Genomic DNA, 25,108 nt, shown 5'->3' with positions numbered 1-25,108 from the left:
AAAACTGCTTGGTCAACTAATAAAAATACTGTGATTATTTAAATAAAAACCTACCCTGCTTGATGTTAAAGAATTGTACTATCTACAGATGAATTGTTTGCTTAGAAGGCATGCTTTTTCCCTAAAAAAAACAAAGCATAAATGTCAACTAAGTGTACTGTACAGGCATGTTCTTATATGAGGTTCAGAAGCTCTCGAAGCATGCATCAGAGTCAACCTGCATCCCGGAGTCTGGCAGCCAGGGATGTCCTGGAGTTGGTTATTGTGCTCCTAATTTCTATTATAAAGAGCTTGGCACTAAAAGGTACACACAAAGGAATTTAATCCATTCCTCTTACCAGTGAGGAGAGCGAAGTGTTTACAATGGAAAATGTGCACGAGGAAGGGTCAATGGTTGGTACTGGAAAAGGTTAAAAGACATGTTTACAGTCGTCAAATGGCCACCATGACATATGCGTTGCGATGTAAAACCCTTTAGCATTACATGAGATTTTTGAAACTGGGCGGGGGGTTAAGTAGGGACAAAAAATGTATATGACAGGGATGTGGAGCATGGCAAGGCTGATACATATGGAACAGGGACACAAGGATGTCAAGCATGGATTGACAAGATGTTTTCGGTAGCCACTGTATTGCCATAACAACTACTTGAAGGATTTCTCAGAGGTTTTGCATTGGTGTAGTAAGAAGAGTGAGTGCATTCTTTCTATTAGATATACTTTTATAAGCCTAAACGTTCAGAGTTTCAGAGAAGATGGTTTCATATTTTTTTATCATGACTTCCTGAAACTGACTAGATCACCTTGAGGTCAAAGTGGGCGATACGCTTTGAGTGCAGATATTGAACACCATCCAAGATCTGTTTCAAAAACTGCGTCGCCTCCTCCTCCGTCAGGGACTCCTTCTCTGCCAGAAAGTCGAAGAGCTCCCCACCCGACACCAGCTCCAGGATAAGGATCACATCGGTCTTGTTTTCAAAGATGTCGTGGAGGGTGATGATGTTGGGGTGCTGGATCTCCTTGAGGATGCTCACTTCACGCTCAATCTCCTCGCGACTCACACCACGCCGGCTGGAAGACAGGCGGCGCTTCTTTATGAACTTCGCTGCAAACTCGCGGTCGGTCCTCTTCTCGTAGCATTTCCGCACAATGGCGAATTGGCCGCTATTGGAAAAGTAGGACATCACAAAATTCAAAACTTGTAATTGTAAGCAAGAAAACAAAATACAGACATTTGATACAAAAAACAACAGAGACATGTTGCTGGAACACTTCCATAGCCCAACAAAATGCCCCTCAAATAAAGTATACAGGTTCAAAGCAAATAGAAAGTAGTGCCCAAAGATGTTTAACATTAAATCAGCATGTCCTACCTCAAGCAGCACTAGGCTTGCAGACACCACCACTTAGGAATCTAGAACTTGTAGTTTTGGTATTTTTCCATTATAGATGTTGGTATTCATGGCCAAGCATGCAATGTGTTGTCAGCTTAAAAATCACGAGTAGCTGACGTTACCTCTGGTGACACTGTACCTCCTTCTTTCAGGGCAAACCCACACCCCCCAAAGAGTGACAGGAGAGGAGACGCTGAGAGAACACCCTCTTGAATAAAAAGTTTAGACAGCACCTTTTTTCCGGAGCAATGCTTGTTTTCAAGCAATGAACCCTGGGTTCATGAAATGATATGCCATAGCACCACATGAAGCCATTGTACCGTACTACAAAGGACACTTTAGATACAATTAAAAAAAAACAATCACAGAGAGAAATTACCCTCTCGTTAATTCTAGATGGACAACTATAGAGAGTCAACTAAAAACCACAGAGAAGTGCTTGGAGGCCCACACTGCAGCGGCAGGGGGGCTCGGGAGTCTGGGAGGTGATGCAGGGACTCCTGTAGTAATATTGTCTAGTAGGAGCATGCTCCCCCCTCATCCTCTCCTTTGTGCTATACTCCTGGTCATGCTACAGTGCATTTACTCCTTGTCATTCCTACACTCGGGGATGCGCCTTCCATTGGTGCAGCAGGTGCAGTGGCGCCGGGGCAGTGTTCTATCATTCAAACAGCAGTCAGGGAACCACGTCCTTCCTTGCACCAGGACCCATAGAGTACTGTGTAGACTTCCCTCACTGTCACCTCTGCTTCTTTACTCCATTGACTTCTCCAACCCACCCCTCCCCACGTCCTGCTACTTCGTGAACGCCAACAGTAGCAAAAATACACGCCCTTTAACCCTTGATGACATCACGGGGTTGGATTCTTGCACTGCTCTGCTCCTGCCACAGACTCATGTCCCAGGAAGATGTGCAGGCAAGAGCAGTTATTACGTCGGCTACTGCCTGCGTCACCCATAAAGCCCGGAACACATCTAATCCCGTTACCTGGCGGAAAAACTCAAGCGGTCAGGTAGCTCCAGACCATTGCGAACCCCTGCAGCGGTGCTCCTTGAACCCCCGTCCTTTAAAGGGGAATGGCTGATTGCACAATCCTTCCTGGGAATTCACTAAAAGGGAATAACTGAGAGCACAATTCTTCTCTGGAATTCACTACCTCCAAATCTGCGCACAATTACCTCGCTGACGAATTTCAAACCAGACCTGAAAGCCCTTCTCTTCTAACAGTATTTTAGCTAAAACATTGTAATCAACTCTTGGCTCAGACCTCAATACTACTTCAACCTTTTTACGCATGTATACCACCTCAACCGGTTTACGGCCATATATGCCTATGTACATTCTGTGGACTACCTCAACCTTTTTACAGCTTTTGTACATTCTGTTTTATATAATGATCTACATCATTGTATTTTCAATCTCTGTAATTACTTATAGCTGTATTGTCTATCTTAAGCCAAGTGTAACTTCCATGTAACTAAATATTTCTCTTGTAAAGCGCTCTAGCACCTTTGGGGAATGTCCACATTCCATAAATAGGCACCAATAGATAAATAGATGGGGGGGAAACACGCAGCAACAGGCCCTTCAAACCAGGAACCCGGGCAGATGGGCTCAGAAAGGTGCCCAAGCCGGTTAGGCGAGGATAACACATCTTGTTCGCTCTTGTACCACAGGAAGGGCTGATCACATATCGGGAAGATTGTGAAGGTTTTTTTCTTACACACAGAGGGGGTGTGGGGAGAGGTGGACGAAGAATCCATGGGGCAGGCATTCGGGGTTTCTGTCAGAAGTTTCCAAAGGGGAGCGACTGGTTCGGGCCCAGTAAGGAGGCAGCCCGCCCCGCAGGGCTGCTGAGAAGCGAGCTCTCCCCCTGTCTGGCAGGGCCCAGCCCACAGCAGTCTGGCGAGGCCGAGTTTACATTCTTCTGGGCTGACATCACCGCTTCGGCTCGGAGGCAGGAAATGCACGGGCAGGCTGACTGGAAGGTGAATAGCTCGGAGCCAGCCGGCATGCCTCCATCTACTCCAACACACACACCATGAAGAAACAGGGCTGCCCGACTGCCACTTCACTGCCCAGGGCTGGGAGGGTAAGGGGGCAAAGGGACACAATAATGCAAAGCTCTCAAGCTTCCTGCGTCCATTCTTCGCGAGTAGGGTCACCAGCTCCCTCTAGGTAATTATTGGCGCTGCTTCTAGTCCTGGACTTTTATATGAGAGCACAATGCATTCTGGGTGTTGTGGTTTTCGTTTGCTTTCACTCATGTAATTAATCGAATACACCTGACTTCAGTGATTTGTGGTTGAAAACTGCCGATAGTGTCAGCGATGTACCGGAATGAGGTGGTCAACCTGTGTGTGCATGCTTCAACCAGTCCAGACTTTTACTTTGCATTCTGGGATGTGTAGTCATGATTTTAAAACGTGCTAAACGGTCCTAGAATGCAAAGCTAAACGGTGGACTGGGTGAGCTGCTCATGTACAGACCCTTGACCAAGTCAGATTACCACAGATGTCCATCATTGAATATCCCAGCATGCCCCATGGCACCCAGCACTCACCTGCCCAGCTCCTCCCGCATGTCATAGTGCGCCTCCACGTTATCCTGCTTGAAGGTCGTCATGGTGTCAACCGGCCCCACAAGAGGTGGGCACTGGCTTCTGGTTCCCACTGTCAAAAATCACCCTGGAAAAACAAAGAATGGCAGATTGGAACACGATATTGAAACGCTTGACAGACTGGTGCACCGCATTCTGCCACGAGGCGACTGGTGCACCTCATGCCGGCACTCGGCAGCCGGTGCACCTCATGCCGGCACTCGGTGCACCTCATGCCGGCACTCGGTGCACCTCATGCCGGCACTCGCCGGCCGGTGCACCTCATGCCGGCACTCGCCAGCCGGTGCACCTCATGCCGGCACTCGGCGCACCTCATGCCGGTACTCGGTGCACCTCATGCCGGCACTCGGCGCACCTCATGCCGGCACTCGGCGCACCTCATGCCGGCACTCGGCGCACCTCATGCCGGCACTCGGCGCACCTCATGCCGGCACTCGGCGGCCGGTGCACCTCATGCCGGCACTCGGCGGCCGGTGCACCTCATGCCGGCACTCGGCGGCCGGTGAACCTTATTCTATAAAGTGATGGTGCGAACACCTCATTCTGTCATTTAATGGATTGGTACAGCAAATTCTGCCACCTGACAGATTGGCGCACCTCATTCTATTACTCGACAGGCTGGCGCACCTCATTCTATTAAACGACAGACTGGTGCATCTCATTCTATCACTTAACAAACTGAGCCCCTCATTCAGTCACTTGATGGCTGAAGTACCCTTTTCTGTCACTTGACGGATTGGTGCATTGCATTTCAACATCTTGCAGATTGGCGCACCTCATTCCTCCTCCCCTCAATGAGTGCCCCTCGTACCTCCTCCTCACCAATTGTTGCCCCATCAATCCTCTCAGACCAGTGTCCCCAACACTTCCACCTCCTTCTGTAGAATAAGCCCTCGTTCCGGCTCCCTAATGATTGGTTCTCTCATTTCTCAATCTCGATCCAGAACACTGTGCCTCATTTCTCCTCCTCACACATTACCGCCCTTCATTCGTTCTCCTGACAAATCCGTGTACTCATTTCTCCTTAGAGACTTTACTGTGCCTTATGTCTCCAGACAGATCAATGTCTCTGCCGCTCCGGCCTACCCGGTGTTTGGTGGCATTCATCCCTTATCAACGATGAGCCTTCTCCATCCTCTGCCACATAAGAACACCTCATTCCTCCTAACATGTAAGAGCTCACCATCCTTTTAGCATAAATCAGTCAATTTAATCCTCATCCTAAATTAGTGCCCTTCATTCCTAGTGCCTGATAAGTGCTCCATATTCCTTCTCCAAAAGTATTAACACCTCTAACTCCACCTCCCAAAGATTACTTAATCGCATTCCAATTTGCTAAAGAATATAACCCCGCAATCCACCGCCACAAAGCACAGTCCCCTTCACTCCAGAGTTTCTGGGGTTATTGGAACCCATTTCATGCCCCAAAAGTTTACTACTCCTCCTTCCAAATCCCAAAAGATTACTGAAGATCATCCTACCTCCCGAAAGACTATTGCCTCTCCTTCCATCTTTCTAAAGAGTAGTGCCTGTCATTCCACCGCTCAGAGTATCTGCATGTCATTCCTCTGCCTCAAAGATCAGTACTCCTGATTCTGCCCTTTAAAAAACAGTGCCCCTCATTCCACTGCCCCATAGAATCAAAGATTGTGTTTCATTCCAACTTCCAACTGCCTAGTGCCCATCATTCCAGTGCCTCAAATATTAATGTCCCTCATTCCACCTCCATAAACATTGCACCTCATCATTCCACCCCCTGAATGAATGCTACTAATTCCTCCTAGACAAATATTACAGCTTCTTAGTCCAATTTCCTACAAAATGGCACCTTTTATGTCACCACTCATTCCACACTCCAAAGATTAGTGTCCTACATTCTACGGTCTCAAAGAATACTGCTCCTCATTCCACCTTCAAGGTAACTGCACCTCATTCCACCTCCCCAAAGATCACTGCTCCTCATTCCTCCTCCAAGGTAACTGCTCCTCAATCCACCTCCATCTGCTCCTCATTCCACCTCCAAGGTAACTGCTCCTCAATCCACCTCCATCTGCTCCTCATTCCACCTCCAAGGTAACTGCTCCTCAATCCACCTCCATCTGCTCCTCATTCCACCTCCAAGGTAACTGCTCCTCAATCCACCTCCATCTTCTCCTCATTCCACCTCCAATGTAACTGCTCCAACCTTCTGTCTTCTATTGGGTTTCTTCATGTTCCGCTGGGAAGGGTCCTTCTTTAAATTGAAGCCTTGAATTACCCGTTGACTTGTATTGATCCAGCAGTGGTGTTCCTACTTAGCAGACAACATCTGTGGGGCTCCTAGTTACTTACCTCTGGTCGTTCCCCGACACTTCTACTTCTTCTTCTGGGTACAGTCTTGACTCAAGTCGTGGTTCACATACAACTAATTTAGTATATGGTTTGGTCCCTAACCCCCCCACCCCGGTGACCGCAGTGTATTAAGTGCTACTTAACTGTTTCTATCGTAAAGTATTGTGTGTATCTCGGGTTAATTGATATCTGTACGTGTTAGTGAGGCTCTTATAATAAATACATATTTTGATAAATACACTGTGTGGTTCTTTTTCACATAACCTATACTTATAAGATAATGTTCTGGTAAAACAAGCTGCTTTCCTCTCCTTCTGGACTAAGCCAAAAGGCTGCACTCCATAGCTACCACTTAGAGAGCTTTCTAAGGTAGTCTAAGGCCACTAAAATCACCATAAGGTTTGTTTGGAGTGGTGCAGGGTGCCTACTTACATAAGTGTGCATCGTATACCAAGCCAGCTTCTCACAGCACGCTTCTATATGTTTAGGTTGGGCTTGACAGCTGCAGCTTTCTGCAAGGCATAGTTTTATCAATACTGTACAACAGTGCTTCGCAAACATTTCAGAACCAGGACCCACTTAATAGAAGGACATAAGCTTTCATAAACAGGAGGTTGGAATTTTTTATGTAGCTTAAGCATCATTTTGCAGCACAAGGTCATTTACAGGCAGCATATTTTCAATTAAAATGGTCACTGAAGTTGCTGACACAGTTTCACTGATAAACCTTTTATTGTACACAAATGATAATGTGTGGATATCCGGTTTCAGTGAATATTTATCATGTGTGGATCACCAAGTAAAGTGTCTTGATTTGTTTTCATCATATTTAAATCTTAGTTTGCATCACCCTTCAGAAGTACAACAAAATGTGCTTTAATTTTGCTTTCCTAAATGATGAATGTGCACAGTTCATTTACAGGTATTTAGATATTGTTGTGCGTTGGAAAAAACGACAACCTCCAGCTTTTCCCTGTACCCCAGCATCACTGTACCATAATGAAACTGCCTTTTCTTTCTCTGACTGCAAAGTGAGAAGTTTGTAAACACCAATCCCCAAGTAAAAAAATTTATAATAAGCAATTTGTCCAAAGACATAACCTGACATTAGACCTCTGACTTTGATGTGCAGCAAATTTAACAAGATAAATACAGAATTTAACCCCTTCCATGCTGGTGACGAACCCCAGCCGTCATGCACTACGGTGCTCGTGTGCTGATGACGGCTGGGGTTCGTCATGGCCCGCCCGTGTTCGTCCGGCGGCCGCACACGGGAAAAATCGCGGCCGCACGGAAGGGGTTAAAGCAAAAATCGGCTTCCAACCCACCAGTGGTTCGCCACCCACTGTTTGGTAAGCACTGCTTCACAGTACACATAGAATAGGCTGTTTGCCTCCACCCAGAGGAGTGTTTCTTTCTCACCTCGAGCGATTGGCTGTTTGGAGTATCATTCGGCCTCCTCATGCACAGTAGAACACAAGGGACTATTTTACATCTAAAGAGTACACTGAATCCATGCATTAAATGATGTATCTCATAGATGCAATTTATACAAAAAGTAATTGTGTTTAACTTATCGTCACTCTGGCCGGCTTTTTAAAATGTTTTACTTAGAACATAAAATGCAAGTCAGTCCTATAGTTATGCCATTGTTTGTTTTGAAATCGTGTTCCAGAATTCACCAACACAAAGATGTCTCTCTTTTCACCTCTCCAAAGATTAGTGTCCTTCATTCCTTTTCACGCAGAGCAGTCATCCATCCCTCAACCCACCCCTCACCCTACTCTTTACTGATCACAGAACAAAACAAGCATTTACAATGCAACGGTCTCGCCTTTGCAAAAGTTAGAGCTATTGGCATTGTAAATGACAACATTTTTATTTATGTGTTGGTTTGAAAACAGATAAATAAATGGCATTGTCATTTACAATGCCAATAGCTTAACCTCTCGCAAATGCCACACACTAACACACACACACACACACACACACAGAGCCCTACACACACATAGCCCTACACACACACACAGATAGCCCTACACACACATACACACAGAGAGCCACACACACACAGAGCCACACACACACAGAGCCCTACACACACACAGAGCCCTACACACACACAGAGCCCTACACACACACACAGAGCCCTACACACACACACAGAGCCCTACACACACACACAGAGCCCTACACACACACACAGAGCCCTACACACACACACAGAGCCCTACACACACACACAGGGCCACACACACAGAGGGCCACACACACAGAGGGCCACACACACAGAGGGCCACACACACAGAGGGCCACACACACACAGGGCCACACACACACAGGGCCACACACACACAGGGCCACACACACACACACAGGGCCACACACACACACACACAGAGCCACACACACAGAGCCACACACACACACAGAGCCACACACACAGAGCCACACACACAGAGCCACACACAGAGCCACACACACACACACAGAGCCACACACAGAGCCACACACACACACACAGCCACACACAGAGCCACACACACACACACAGAGCCACACACACACACACACACACACAGAGCCACACACACACACACACACAGAGCCACACACAGAGCCACACACACAGCCACACACACAGCCACACACAGAGCCACACACACACAGAGCCACACACACACAGAGCCACACACACACAGAGCCACACACACACAGAGCCACACACACACAGAGCCACACACACACAGAGCCACACACACACAGAGCCACACACACACAGAGCCTCACACAGAGCCTCACACAGAGCCTCACACAGAGCCTCACACAGAGCCTCACACAGAGCCTCACACAGAGCCTCACACAGAGCCTCACACAGAGCCTCACACAGAGCCTCACACAGAGCCTCACACAGAGCCTCACACAGAGCCTCACACACACACACACAGAGCCTCACACAGAGCCTCACACACACACACACAGAGCCTCACACAGAGCCTCACACACACACACACACAGAGCCACACACACACAGAGCCACACACACACAGAGCCACACACAGTTACCTATGACAAAACACACACATTGTATCAGCATTATACCTACAGCTGTGCGTTGTGAGTGTGACATTTTACATCTGTGAGTTGTGTGCGAGCATCTGAAAACTTAGACTGTACCAGCATTATATCTACATGTGTGCGGTGTGTGTGTGACAAAACTCCGAATTATACCTACATCAGTGCGTTGTGTGTTTGACAACTCACACATTGTATCTACGTTATACACACATCTATGCGCTGCGAGTGTGACAACTCACAGACTGTGTCAGCATTATATCCACATTTGTACGTTGTGAGTACAACAACTCACAGACTGTATCAGATGTGTACCTACATCTGTGCGTTGTGGATATGCTAAGAACATTTGGGCACAGATGGCAAGGGTACAGGACAGGAAGTGGTAGTTGGGGCGTGCCCTGGTGCTGGGCATCAGTCGATGGAGCGGAAAGTTGATCAGAAGTGGAGCATGTGTTGGAGGTTGTGATTGAATACACAGCAGAAACCCCTAAAGATGGAGGAAGGAGAGAAGACCCTGTAAGTTTAGAGACCCTGCTGGTAAAAGATTAGATTATGAGGTTGGTCTCGATGATTATGGCAGACATGTGGTATTCAACAAAGTACTATCGGATGGGGCTGTTGGTGGCAGCAGCTGAGGAAAGGGCCCACCTGCTGGCGGGCGTGCCAGATGACAAGAAACGAGGGTAAGCTGGAGGAATAGTACTAAGAACAGTGGCGTAAACGTGGGGTATGTGATAGCATGTACGAACAAGTCGTAACAGGGTCATACATGTAGTGAGAAGACTCATGGGTGAATATGGCCCTGGTGCGGGACCAGTAGGTCCCCTTAAGGATGCACGTTGAGCCGCTGGCCCATGTCGTGCAGTAAATTGGCAGCCTGCTGCCGGTAGCCCAGCTCTTTTTCAGCGTCGAGCCCTGCTCGACAGGATGGGTTCTGTTGTAACTGCTCCCGGCTGTAATACCAACGGCTACCCTCCATCTTGAGACCGGAGCACAGCGCATGCCCACATCGCGCACTTCCGGCTCAGAACGCAAAGCATCTACTACCGTTTCCGGCCCAAAGAGCATGGCATGCGTGTTTACTTCCGTCTTGGAGGACCTTTTTGCCGGACCTCTTCCGGCGCAGGAACAGATGATGTAAACACTGTTTGAACGCGCACATTAGCGTTTTCTCTGAAGGCCACTTCCTGAAGCCGGTGGTTAGTCCTATTCTCAGTTTTGTTTTTTTACAAAACGAAAAGACATGACATTGTAGTGAGGAAGATGCAGAGTCTTTTGAACGGGTTCAATAATTTATTTGAGAAGCCATAATAAACTGCGATCTTCCTCTCGCCAGTCAAGCTCAACTGGCGAGAATAGAATGAAACATTTTCTAGCTTATGCGTTAATAATTTTCAGTTCAATTAAGGAAATGGTAGAGACTGGGGGCTCCCACGACATGGAAACACCACCATGTTTATCCGAGGCAAAGCAGAAATGCCTCGGAGAAACGTACTGTCATTTTGGGATTCGGGGAATGGTTTTCTTTCTCTCCTCTTCCCATTGGCTGAAAGGTAAAATTCCAGCCCATAGGAAGATGAGAGAAAGAAAACAGAAAGAAGCTAAAACACACACACCCGAATCCGGTCTTGAACAGAGTGACTACCCTCTCCTCCAATGGCTGGCCTCATTTAGGAAGCCAGCCAATGGAGAAGAGGGGCGGGTTCAAGCCCCACTCTGTAAAACATAACATCTCCCCAGCGAGACTGCGCAAGCGCAGCCTTCGCTAGGCGGAGACCTAAAGCAGTAGTTAAAGCCCTGCCTGATTCTGTTCAATCTAAAAAGGAGGTAACGCCTTCCCCACAGCCTCTCCGACATCACACTGGCCCCTCTAAAAAGCAGTGAGTAGCACATTTCATCAAAGAACTGAAATGCTTCACTCACATCAAATCCAGCTCACAAAACTACACTGGCTTCTCATTTAGGCCCACTTCTTCTTCAATACCAACTGTATCACCACCAGAAACCGCATCCGTGCATACCTGGCAATTAAGCAAACCACCACCGGCAGACAGCACCACACCAGCAAGACCTCACTAGACTAGAAACAAAAAAAGCAGGAAAAAACAGAAGGGAGGCCTTTTAAACTTACAGAAGACAATATCCCTGGCCCCATCCAATATGACACAAACCACTATGTACTCAGCACAAACCTAAAGCCTCATCTATTAGGAGAACATTACATTACATCTATTAGGAGAACATGACATCACTATACTTAGCATCAGTTTGTCGCCTGGACGGGACCTACTCCCTTGATTCAATAGATAGCGGTCTCCTCCTCTGATAACATCATTTCTAAATTTGGACTGTGTTTCAAAACTTGCATTTTCCATCTCCGCTGGGTCACCACTAGACCCCCTTCCACCAATAATCTAGAAAGAAACATTGTTTATAATGGGGCCGTTATGTAGGGGTGGGCAGAACTCGTAGAGTTACATAAAAACTCTGTGAAATTCAATGAGCAGCATAATTTGAGCACACCGTGCTGATTTTTAGAGCTTGGCACCACACGCCATGCCAGAGAGCGCTGCTTCCTTCTGCCTCTCAAGTAGATTTTGTACTTGAGCTGCAGCTTTCTCAATGCAACGTAAGCGACTTACTGTGTCCGCCCATGTTGAGAAATTGCGCCGGGACTCGTCCTAGCGCACAATTCTTCTTGCGCGCCACTTAACTTTGGCGAGCCATGCGAGGGGAAAACTCTGTCAGAGGCAATTTTATTGCCCTGGTCTTAGTAGAACATTTGGTTGCCTTAAACACATTGGCAGAGGTCAGGGTTAGGGGGGATAGCCTTGGACTGGTGCTGCTCATATCTTAGTAATAGACATCAGGCGAATCACCTTACACCTTTCCGCTCTGATTTCAGGACCATCGGTCAAGGAGTAGTACCAAAACGCTCCTCGTTGAGTCCCACCCCATTTAAAATTTGCCTCAGACTGACGGGCCGGATGATACCTAATCATTGTGTCCTATTTAACTATTAAGCTGATGACACCTAATTTATGGTCTCTGTTGCTAAATCTTTCCCAGCCTCTTGAACATTTCATAGCAGTATGAGGCATATGTCCACTTGCTCATAAAGAATACTTTTAAGTTCAGTGGCGATAAGACAGGGGTACTATGTTACCCCATAGGAAAGATACCATAGCTTCTGCCCTCTGCTTTCTGCTCTAGGCCAGGGAAAGCTCTTCCTACCACCTCTTCAACCGTGAGAATCCTGGGGTTTCAATTTGACATGGACCTATCACTAACATCTTAAGTCAATAAACCTTCCTCTACATGTTTTTCCCTCTTGAAAGTACTTTGGAAGATTCTACCTTTAGTTCTACATGTTTTTCCCCCTTGAAAGCACTTTGGAAGATTCTACCTTTAGTTCTGACACATTTGCAGGTCATTAGTGATCCAGGCAGTGATTCTGAGTAGACTGGGTTACGGAAACTCCATATTCCTATGCTCTCATGACTAATTGTTCAAACGGATGTAGATGATTCAGACCGATGTAAAACAACTGGCATTAGCACTTCCCAATCATTCCTTAGCTGTTGGAGCTCGACCTTGTCAGTGAGATGCTTCACTCCCCACGCAGCTCCGCCGAAGTAGCTGCTGCCCCTAACCCTTGCTGGTAAGAGTTTGAGGCCCTCCTCCACCCGCAAGCCCCGCCTGCGCCTAATCCCTGCTGGTCCAGCGGAGCTTCTCTGTTCTGCCGCTGCACTGCCCTCTACACTCTTTTTCCATCTCATGTTCACTTTTCTTCACGGTTTCTGCTCTATTTCTACTTCTGCTCTCTTGCCTCTTTTTGCACCTTTTTTCCCCAATGCCCCTGCTCGCTCCCACAGCCCGCCCTCTCCTGCACCGATCCCCTCTTCCCAGCTGTCCAGCATCCCCCTCACACTATTTATGGCGGCCGCCGCGAAGGCAAGCCAGTCTGTGCCCGGACCGCACCCAGCACCCCAAACCTTGTTTCTCGGACCATCCACCACTACAACGCGAGCACCCTCCATGCTCCCAACATCGGACGCCACACTGCCTCCCACTGGGCATTGCCGATGGACACCCAAAACCCTTTTTCCTGCTGGAACTGCAGCCGCACCCTACCCTACCCTACCACCGCAACCCAGCCCCAACCCACCGCATTACTATTCAAAAAACAGACCCGGACGCATAATCTACAACCTGCTCAACACATGCTCCCTCCACAAACATGCCATGGAGATCTGGGACCTGCTCAACTCCGTCAACCGCAACATCGTCTTCCTTGTGGAAAACTGGGTGAACCCCACCTCCACGCCGTACATCGCCACCAGTATCCTAGATGGCTACAAGATCATCCACAAGGACTGTGTCAACAAACCAGGGGGAGGTATCACCATTGCACACAAAAGCAGCCTTCGCCTCACCACCCACGTGGACAACCTCTCAGCCAACATGGAGCACCTCCACTTTCAGGTCCAGACCAACGAAAACACCATCCTCCGCAGCATCTTCATCTAAAGACTCCCCGGACCCCGCCCATCTGTCAGCGATTTCATCAACTTCATCACATCCCACGCTCTCCCCTCTACAGACTACATCCTCCTCAGCGACCTCAACTTTCACCTGGACAACTCAAATGAGTCCCTGCTGGAGAACCTCACTACCTTCGTACTCAAACAACCGGTCACCTCGGCAAACCACTCTGTAGTACACATGCTTGACTTCATCTTCTCCTCCAGCAACAACATCACTATCAGCTATACCACAGAGCTCCAGTGGACCGACCACTGATGCGTCCACTTTGCCATCATTAAGCCCACCATACTCCACCATGCCCACCGCTACCCTCATGGAAGCTGGAACAAGGTCACTAAAGAATAGCTCACCACCGCCCTCAGCGAAACCCCTCCACCCTCATCTAGAGTCATCAACACTGCAGCATGCAACCTCCACCGATGGATCTCCGACTGCACCTACACTTTGGCTCTCCTAAAGAAAACTCCAAGAAAGCCAGCTGGTTCTCTCCCACCCTTGATGAGTCCAGAGTACCTATAGATGACTTGAGAAATGATGGAGGAACAGCAAGCCCTATGAAGATCACTCAGCCTAAAAGACCACACACCGCCACCTCATCGGAACAACAAAGAAAGCAGCCCACAAGAAGGGATCAACACCAATGCATTAAACAGCAAGGAACTTTTCGCTGTGGTCAAACAATTCACAAGACCCAGCACAGAGACATCAGACATCCCCCCCCTCCTAAGACCTCTGCAACAACCTCAGCACCCCCTTCCACTGCAAGATCAGGGAGATATACAGAAGCTTTGACAGCCTCAATACCCAAGACCCTCCTACCCCACCCGCAACCACTGCACTCTACAACGCCGGACCCCAACAGACCCTACTCAGCTAGACCCCCCTCACGGAGGATGATACCCTCAAAATCTTGAAGAGCATCCACTGCGGAGCACCCTCAGACCCCTACTTGCATCACATCTTCAACAGAAACAGCATCACCATTGTCGCTAAACTCTGCCACACCATCAGCTGCTCCATTAACTCTACCACCTTCCCGAAGAATGGAAACATGCAGAGAACAACACCTTGCAGAAGAAACCCTCCACCGACCTGACTGACCACAAGAACTTCAGACCCATTTTGCTTCTCCCCTTTCCAGCCAAGGTCATCGAGAAGCCCATCATGCCCAACTTTCAGAGTTCATCGAAGCAAACCACATCTTAGACCTATCCCAATCAGTCTTCCGAAGCAACCGCAGGACTGAGACCGCCTTCCTCGCTGCCACGGATGACATCTGTGCCCTCTTTGACGGAGGTGAAACCGCAGCCCTCATCCTCCTGGACTACTTGGCCGTATTCAATACCATCTCCCACCACACCCTATGCGCAAGACTCCACGACTATGGCATCCGTGACAAAGCCCTGGAATGGGTCTGCTCCTTTCTCACTGGCCAAACACAGAGTCGGACTACCTCCGTTTCTCTTGGAACCCAAAGAGTTCAGCTGCAGAGTGCCTCAGGGCTCCTCCTTGAGCCCAACGCTTTTCAACATCTACATGGCCCCGCTTGCAGCCATCGTCAGGAACCATGGACTCAACATTGTCTCCTAAGCCAACAACACCCAGTTGATCTCTCCTTCACCAACGAACCAACAGTCGCCAAGCACAACTTTCACAACGGGGTGAAGGCTGTTGTTGCCTTGGATGAAAAACAGCTGCTTCAAGCTCAACTCAGAGAAGACAGACGTCCTCATCATGGGCTCCACCCCCTTCACTTGGGACACTCCTGGTGGCTTGCAGCACTTGGAACCACACCCACAGACCGCACGCAGAACCTTAGAATCACCCTGGACTCCTTGCTCACCATGAGCCACCAGATTAATGCGGTCTAATCATCTGGCTTCCACATGCTAGACTTGCTCTGAAAGATCTTCAAATGGATCCCCACAGAGTCCAGAAAGACGGTCACCCACTCACTCGCCAGCAGCAGAATCGACTACGGCAATGCACTCTACCCCGGCATCATCAAGAAACTCCTCAAGAAACTGCAGAACATCCAGAACGCCTCCGACAGACTCATCCTCAACATACCCCTCTGCAACCACATCACCAGCCACCTAAGAACTGGCTTAGATGGCTTCCAGTCAACATAAGAATTACCTTCAAGCTCCTCACACTCGTACAAAGCCGTACAGGTCGCTGGACCGGTGAACCTCAACCACCGCCTCACATTCCACGTGCCCACCAGGGATCTCCGCTCCACCCAACTGGCCCTGGCTACCATCCCACGTATCCGCAAGAACCTCAGCCGGAGGAAGATCCTTCTATCTCCCAGCGAAGACCTGGAACACCCTGCTTCTCCACCTCAGGCAATCACTGTCACTGCCTCAATTCAGGAAGGACCTCACGACCTGGATCTTCGACAGAACCACAGCACCTATCCGGATCTGCAGCTCTCCCAGTCACACCTCTACCAGCGCCTTGAGACCCCTACTGTGAGTAGGCGCGCTTTACATGCCTCTGATTGATTGACTGACAAACTGCACTGGCTTCCTGTGCCCAAATTCCTATGTCTGGAGCATAAGGCCATCCATCAGGAATGACCCGCTCACCTGAAAAATAAATTCCTCCAGTACCAGCCACTCGGAGGCTGTGGTGTTTCGTTTTTAATCTTCTTGCTCTACTGAAATTCAAGCGCTTACATACTAGGGGTAGATCTTTTCCGCTCAACCATCCCTCCTTTCTTCGCTCAATCACAGAACATTTTAGGAAATTACTGAAAACATAGCCTTATGCCCATTAATGCAAGCATAAAATTGAATCAGTAAGACATTCAGCAGTTACTCGGAGCATGGGCACTTTTGTGGATAGCAATTGTGCTTTGTAAATGTAAAATATATGAAATAAATAAATGGCACCCACAATAAGAAAAATAACAAGCAATGGCAAAGCAAACAGCTCTAGCCTACACAAGAGGTACTGGCTTTGTCAACATCTTTCAGCCATATTGTAGAGCATCATGGTGTCAGAGCTCATCTCGGGAACTAGCGCGGCATGTATCACGGAGCGTAACGGGGCGGAAAACTACATTTCCTGTGAAGCCGTGCACACGCTACCCAGGGGCGCACTGACGCCAACACACTCTCTCGTGTATTGTCATCGGAACGGTATAAGTCAAGATAGCACCCGGACAAGGACGCCGATTATTCCTGCCGATCCTGTGTTTCTGATCTGTCTTGACGGTAAGGGTGCGGTTGCACCACCCTTTGCATATTCTATAGAGCCTCCTGTGAATCTCTGAACCATTCAAGATTATTCCTGCATTTCTCTCCCGTTGGCGAGACGCATGTTACCTGTGTGGTCTCTTGCGGGAAGAAGATAAAGTTTACCTGCTTTTCCTTCCTTCCCCGTTGGCGAGACACACGATACATTGTGGTCTCTTGCGGGTGGAAGATTGTGTACTAGGGCTTTCTCCCGTTGGCGAGATGCACACTTACTGAGTGGTCTCTTGCGGGAGAAAGAAACTTTGTTTTCTTGCATACCTCTTGGAATAACTTTACTCTCGTAGTGTGAAGAACTGCAAGAGTTTGATTTGTGTTCAAGACCGGTGGTATTGGTGAATCATTACCTCACACTATGAAGCAATAGTGTATGACATACTCTCAAGACACATGAATTCATTGGATCTCCCAATAAATCCTGTACTGTGTTATCTTTCGTTTCTAGGGGAGATCAGTTGGGGGGACCCTGGGCTAAGCTGTTGCAGTTTAGTAAGGGACAAGCCTGAGTCTTTTACAGGCATGCATATATACATCTCGGAGTTAAGAACCCCTGAATGTAAATGCTTCCTTGTTTTGTTCATGAAAACTAACTCAATATTTCCTTGCATTAGATTTGTGCTGATACCTTGTAACTACCCCCTCCGGTCTCACCCCTTTTACAGACAACCTTATTTTGATTTACAGGAGATTATATATATATATATATATATATATATATAGTGGCTATTACAAATCCTGTCTGACAGATAGGAATAAGTGGGAGTTGAATATCTCAATAATACTGTTTTCTCTCTCCTTGTTTACTCCTAGGTCTCCCTCCCTGCTGTTCCTACCCTTTCCTTCCCTCGCTTTACCATCCCACTAGACAGAGAGGATTTATTCTATCCGGACTTGGGGCTGTCGAGAGGTGGACCCATAAAGCTTCAGCCTGATTCTGAGGAGAGCCTGGTGCCGTGACACATGGCTGCTATGCAGCATGGCTAAATGTTAGAAAAAAAGCACTCTGAAGCAGCCAGCACTGGCTGCATCATAGCACTTTTTTCCAGTGGGACGGGAGAGTACAAGCAACAATGTGGAGAGGTAGGTGGGAGTTTGACACAAACAACAACAATGGGGTTGGGTAAGTGGGCGGGACAGGCAAGCAAAGACAATGCAGAAGAGGGCAACCAACGAAGCAGGCTGGCAAGCAATGCGATACGGCGGCAGGCGGGCAACAACGCAGGACGGCGGCAGGCAGGCAACAATGTAGGAGGGCGGCAGGCGGGCAACAACGCAGGAGGGCGACAGGCGGGCAACAAAACGGGAGGGCGACAGGCGGGCAACAACACGGGAGGGCGACAGGCGGGCAACAACACGGGAGGGCGACAGGCGGGCAACAACACGGGAGGGCGACAGGCGGGCAACAACACGGGGGGGCGACAGGCGGGCAACAACACGGGAGGGCGACAGGCGGGCAACAACACGGGAGGGCGGCAGGCAGGCAACAACACGGAAGGGTGGCAGGCAGGTAACAACGCGGACGGCAGGCAATAACGCAAGAGGAGGCAGGCAGGCAATAACGCAAGAGGAGGCAGGCGGGCAATAACGCAAGAGGAGGCAGGCAATAACGCAAGAGGAGGCAGGCAGCAACAACAAAAGAGGGGGCAGGTGGGACAGGGCAGGCAACAACGCTAGGGCAGATAGGACAGCAACACCACATTGGGATGGGGCAGGCATGCAACAGTACATTGGGACAGGATGGGTTTGGATGAGGAAGACAAGCAACAACTCACTGGGATGGAGTAGCCAATCAACAACGCGGAGGGCAGGTGAGATAGGGCAGGCAAGCAACTATGCATGGGCAAGTGTGATGGGGCAGACAAGCAAAAATGTAGGAGGAGTGGGTAGGACCGGGCAGGCCAGCACCAAAATAGGAGGGGGGCACGCATTGAGGCAGGTGCTGTGTGTGGGGGACAGGCAAGCAACAATGGAGAAGGGGGCAGGTGGGGGCAGGCAAGCAAAAACACAGGATGGGGTAGGCAAGCAACAACAGGGAATGGCAGGAAAGCAACAACACTGGAGGTGGGACCGGGCCGGAAAGCAACAACACAGTAGGGGGTGTGCAGGACGGGGAGGAAAGCGACAATGTGGGAACGGGGCAGGCAAGTAATAACAGGGTAATGGGGCAAGTAAGTAACAATACAAGAGGGGGGCAGGTGGGACAGAACCCAAAATGGAAGGTAGGGTGGTCAAAGCTCCCATTGAAGAGTTTCTATCTATTCTGGACCCAGTGATTGGCTGAAAGTTCTATGGGGAACACTGATGGAAATAAAACTTCATGTCAACAGTTTAAAAATACTTGTCAGGCAGTAATATAACATGAACACAATGCTATCGGGGAAAGTAAATGACTTCCTAGCTCACCTATTTTCATTCTGTCCCATAGGTTAGTTAGTACCTCTCATTTCCCAACCGATTAGTGCTTCTCATTCATGTATAAAATGAATCACCTCACTGTCAAACAGTTTACGCTCTCTCGTGAATGAGTACTTCATCCTTTTAAACAAATGCTGCTTCCTCATTGCTCACTGTAGTGCAATGCTTCTCCTTTCTCCCTCTAGATTATAGCCCCTCAGGAACTATAATGGTCCCTCATACCACTTCCAGTTTGTGGTCCTTCAGGTATCCCCAAATATTAGTCCATCATTCATTTAACATATTACAGTACCTTATTCCTACCCATCAATTACAATATCTCATTCACCTGTTTCAATACCCTCATTCCTTGCAATGACTATACCTCATTTTTCTCCAGATCATTGCCCTTTCTTAAAGGTTATGACCTTTAATCTTCCGTAATGATAACAGTACATAATTCCATGCCAATACTACTGTCCCTCGATCCACCCTCTACAAAATTTACCCGATGTATTCCTATAGCTCAATGTTCCATATTCATCTCCATTGACTACTGCCCTCCATCATCTCTGCCCCTCATTAAACCCCAAAACTTACGGAAAATGATTTGTTGAGCTAATAGTCTGCCTTTTTCAATACAGACCATTGACTCATATATATATCCGAAACACGTCTGACGAGGCTTTAAAAATAAAGACCTGCAATACCACGATAATTGGTGTCCGTATTCCCATCTTTCTCTGAAGCAATGCATTAACCGGCTGGAAGTGTGAGTGCAAGAGATGCCCGGGAACCTACTTGGATATATATATAATATTAATAACTTTTGTTTCTCTTCAGGGATAACAGTATCCACTTCATCATAGATATACTACTGTCCACTATGTAGAACCCAGACCCTTTTACATTTACACATCACGGTGCATCCCTTATTGCTGCCCTTCATACTTCTTCATGACTTCGTCTCATTGCTTCATACGTATAACCAACCCTCATTGCTCTTACTACTGTAATCTATACAAAGAAACTGAAGTGAAGGCACGGAATTGTTTATTTAAGTGCACATGACTGATCCCAGTAACCAAAAATAATCAACAACACTGGACTAGCCACTAACCTTGGGTTTCAGAGCAGCATTACTGACTGGCCTAAAGCGCTTTAATGCCTCGTCAGGGTTAGTAAACGCTATATAAATGCAGTTACAAGACTAATTTCCACCTATGGATTTATGTACCCTCAACCTCCCATTTTTGTCTCTCTTTTTCTCAGCAAGGACCAGTTTCATACCAATGTGAATAGCCCCATGTACTTCCAAGTATTTCTCCCACCTCCACTCACCGGAGATGCTCTGATCTTTCCCTGCGGGCCCTCTCCCTCAGCCTCCGCCGGATGCCACAACCACAGCCCCATCTCTCGCTCAGCTGGCTACTCCCGCAGACGTCACCCGGCACCACCTCAGATCTCCAGGATTGGCTGGAATATTACTTCAGGAAGACCAAGTTTTCGATTGGAGACTTTTGCTGTCATTCGCTTGCAGCAACCCACTGAGAGCTCTGGGGCGTTGTAGAAAGTAAAATGCCGGTCAACGATTGGTTCACGCTGTTGTCAATGAAATTATCTACTGCCTCCGCGAGCAGACTGGCAACCACTACTTCCTTACTCGGTCTTTTTCTTAAGTCTTCCGGTATATTATTAACACTATCATAGAAAAGGGACAGCAAAACGTATCGGATGGACTAAAAACAGACAGTCGTTTAGCATTCGTAGACTTCTTTCTCTCAGCTGCTCTATTTTATGCGAATGGCTACAACAGCCTGTGAAACCAACCTTCTCTGGACTTCGATTTTTATCATGTGTGCGTCAACGTGTGCCTTGTTTTTATCTCCCTTGTCCTCTTTCTATGTTCACGACGCATGAAAGAGTTGCAGCCATCTTCGGATGGTGCATTTTTATATACAGTAAATATCTTTTGGATACTGCTACTCACTGAGTTATGCTGTGCGGAATTATGACTTCTAGCACGAAAGAAAGCCTGAAAAGTCATATTTTAAGATTTTAAATGTCCAATCAGAAGGATTTTCGCTCATAGGTACATTCCCCTTTTTTGGCATAGCGTGACGATGGTAGTGGAGCTGTTCAAAGATGGCGCCAGATTGAATTAGTGATTGTTCCCCTTTCAGGACAACGCACGCGCTGAAGTAAGACGTGGCCAACACGTAGCATTAGTTGGTAGGTTAGGAACACTTCTCCAACCAGACCCGCCCCGTTCATGATGGTCGCCATCTTAAAATGAGAGCTTTTTACAATGTATGTATGGACAGCGTGTTTAAAAGAAGTTGAACACAAGTAGAAATTGTGTTAAATTTATCAAAGCATTGATTTAGAATATAATAATTGAAATGCGCATTCATTTTGAGAACACCACACCATGTATATCCATATTTTTAGAATAATAAGCGCTTCCGAAGTTTACTTTAAATATATGACGGATTCATCACATGTAATTTAATGGTACTAATTCTGGTCGCATTAAATTTATGTAATGAGTTATTTAAAGTCCAACACGAATGCTTAGACTTTGTACGTGCGAATATATTTACCACGTTGCCTGAGAGCTGAAGGTTGTTTTTTATTTCCATGACGCGGAAGTTAATAGTGAATCATCACCGGTCTGTAACAGACATGGGGCTTGTGTTGCTGCTCGTCTGCACTCTGTTCCTATGCACAGCTTCGAGTCAGGACACTCCAGGCAAGGCTTTTGCTCTGATCACGACAGGTGGTAGCAGTGCGAATGAGGACACCGCCGAGGAGGCAGTGGTGGAGGATGACCTGGACCTTGAAGACCAGCAGGTCTTTCAACCCACCCATGAGTGGCAGGTGGTGAGACCCGGCCAGGCTGTGCCACCTGGGCTGCATATTCGACTTAACCTGCAGACAGGGATCAACGAGGCTAAGCTGCAAGACACAGAGGCTGCTGTGAAGAAAGGTGCAAAGAAGGAGACAAAGCTGCACCTGGACCCTAGCCTCTATACCCCACAGGAACTCAAGGAGGCTCTGGCCAAAATAAAGGAAGATGCAGCAACTGAGAGCCCAGAGGAGAAGTCACGTAAGGAAAAGTTCAAGCAGGAGTTTCGCCCCATCGCAGAGCTCAAGCAAGAGTTTGAACGCCTTCATATGAACATCGAGAGTGATTTTCAGATAATGGAAAGGCTACTTCAGATCCTGAACAGCTCCACGTCCACCCTAGATGAAAAGTCTGCTGCCCTATATGACCTGGAGTACTATGTCCACCAGGTGGACAATGCCCATGACTTGCTTCCACTTGGGGGTCTCCAGCTGGTCATTAATGGTCTTAACAGTACAGAGCCACTGCTAAAAGAGCGCTCTGCATTTGTTCTGGGTGCTGCCCTGTCCAGTAACCCAAAAGTTCAAATCAAAGCTATGGAAGGTGGTGCCCTACAGAAGTTACTGGTCATTTTGGCAACTAGTCAACCACTGCCGGTAAAGAAGAAGGCTCTCTTCGCGTTGTCATCGTTGCTGCGACAATTTCCCTATGCTCAGCAACATTTCCTTAGATTGGGAGGTCTTGATGTGCTCAAAGGTCTCTGTAGGGATAAGGAGACACAAACCCTCTCTGTTCGTGTGGTGACACTGCTGTATGACTTGATTGTGGAAAAGAAGATTGTGTTGGAGGCTGCAAATGGCAGTGAACTTGAAAAGGAGAAAATTCAACAATACACACAGGTTGATATCATCGGGGCGGTGCTGGAGCATGGCTGGTGTACTCTCATTCCTGGCCTCCTTAGTGTGCCGGAGCATGACAATAGAGAAAAAGTTCTGAAAATCATAAAGCTGCTGCTTTCCACCTGCGGAGACTCTTTTAAAACCGATAAACAGCTGGGTACAACTTTGTCTATTCTCTTAAAAGAATATCAAGATCTTTGGACAGAAGAGCAACAAGAAGGGGAAAAAGATGGGTACTTTAAAGAGATTTTTAGTACTGTAAGTGGCATAATGGAAGGGTTGAGGTGATATATGCCCATCATATTTGACATTTCAAATTAAAGAAGTTTCAGCACTTTTTACCTATTTTGTTGCAGTTATGATCTATTTTCCACAAAACAAATTCATCTTATGTTCTTGGTTATTATACTGTGCCAACCGACTTTCCTAACTGTTATGTTCAAGGTATTTTTAAGTCCACACAGTTCCCTTATTGAATGTAGAATGATGAAGGTGAAGTGTCCAGAGTTACCAGTAGAGAGTTATCTGCTGTCGGAGGTCCTGTTCACAAGGTTCTTTCTCCTAATTACAAAAAATAACACCATCCATTTCTGGAACAAGTGCCTTCTTTTCACCAGCAAACTCCATTTACCTTCATCCCACTGAACGACAGATGGCAAGTCTTGTCCTACAACTTGCTGATCCCTGTTTAGTGCATTCAGACATTTCTAAAGACTTGAGTGCGTTTGGCATACCTGGTTATCTCTCTTGCCCTTATCACAAACATTTGCGCTGAAGTTTTCAACAAAGGAGAAGAAAATTTACAGCCAACATATGCTATAAACAGTGAACATAGTGATAAAGGACTGCAGTTCGGAAGTAATCAAAAAGCCAAAGTCAACAAATTGGATGCAATTAGTAGCGAATGATCAGCTATGTTGTACAAGTTGTAACCCTTTGGACTTAAGATTTAGTCATTTTGTTGAATAAAGGAATGGGAGGGTTTTGTTGAGTGCACAGCTACTCAACAGAGTGTCCTGGTGTTGAGAGGTGGGAAACTATCATAAGTAGACCTGCTGTAATACATTGCATACTATAGAAATAACTGCCATTTGGTGATCAGGAATGTTGTAGTGGGTCTATTTTATGTTAGTACTGTATGCTTCTACATTGCACTCTCATTCACGTCTTATGATGAACAGAAAATATGTTGTCAAGTTCAATACTTTAATATTGGAATAGATTGTTAAATACATTATTCTTAGGGAAAGCCCGTTTTCATTGTCATCTGTATATTTTACACAATTGTGTTGAAAATGTGACTTGATTCAAATATAAATTTGTTGTTGAATAACGTTTTACTTTCAGTTTCATGCAAACATTAATTGTTTCACACTTCACATATACCTTTAGCGCATGTAATTTCCAGCAGCACTAACCCCCAAGAAGCAACACACACACATAGAGATATATATATAAAACACCTTCAATGGACCCCATGCAGTCCAGGTATGCAATGTAGCCGGCAAACGTGAGGCACCCACTAACACTGTTCACTAATATACACAACACCAAAACATCTAACAGGCATTATATAAAACAAATGACATACGTGCCATGCAGATTGGTATTGCCACAGTCATATCAAGACTTCCTACCTTGATAGTGCATGCGCTATGCAAGCAAAATAACACACTGGAGTTCTTAACACAAATCCAACAATGCATTTCCAGGATAAAGTTAAGATAAGGGCATTT

The 25,108-nt window shown here is 47.2% G+C and overlaps 2 protein-coding genes across 2 annotated transcripts in view; one reads left to right on the top strand and one right to left on the bottom strand.

The window, feature by feature from the left end:
* The window catches only part of DAPK3 (death associated protein kinase 3), a 33,311-nt gene extending 12,225 nt beyond the window's left edge, over positions 1-21,086 (bottom strand). The window contains exons 1-3 of the mRNA XM_086947095.1: positions 20,967-21,086; positions 3,958-4,081; positions 803-1,163 (exon numbers count right to left, since the gene is read on the bottom strand). Of these exons, the coding sequence (XP_086803221.1) occupies positions 803-1,163; positions 3,958-4,019 (423 nt within the window). The 5' untranslated portion in view covers positions 4,020-4,081; positions 20,967-21,086. The remainder of the gene's footprint in view (positions 1-802; positions 1,164-3,957; positions 4,082-20,966) is intronic.
* Positions 21,087-22,265: 1,179 nt separating this feature from the next.
* SIL1 (SIL1 nucleotide exchange factor) lies at positions 22,266-24,702 on the top strand. The gene has a single exon (XM_086947094.1). The coding sequence runs from the start codon at positions 22,266-22,268 to the stop codon at positions 23,658-23,660; it is 1,395 nt and encodes a 464-aa protein (XP_086803220.1). The 3' UTR covers positions 23,661-24,702.
* The last annotated feature ends 406 nt before the right edge of the window (positions 24,703-25,108 follow it).

This window comes from Lissotriton vulgaris, chromosome 12 (assembly GCF_964263255.1).
Source record: "Lissotriton vulgaris chromosome 12, aLisVul1.2, whole genome shotgun sequence".
Classification (NCBI taxonomy): domain Eukaryota; kingdom Metazoa; phylum Chordata; class Amphibia; order Caudata; family Salamandridae; genus Lissotriton; species Lissotriton vulgaris.
Note: the sequence above shows the minus strand (reverse complement) of the source record. Positions and strands in the feature narration are given on the sequence as shown.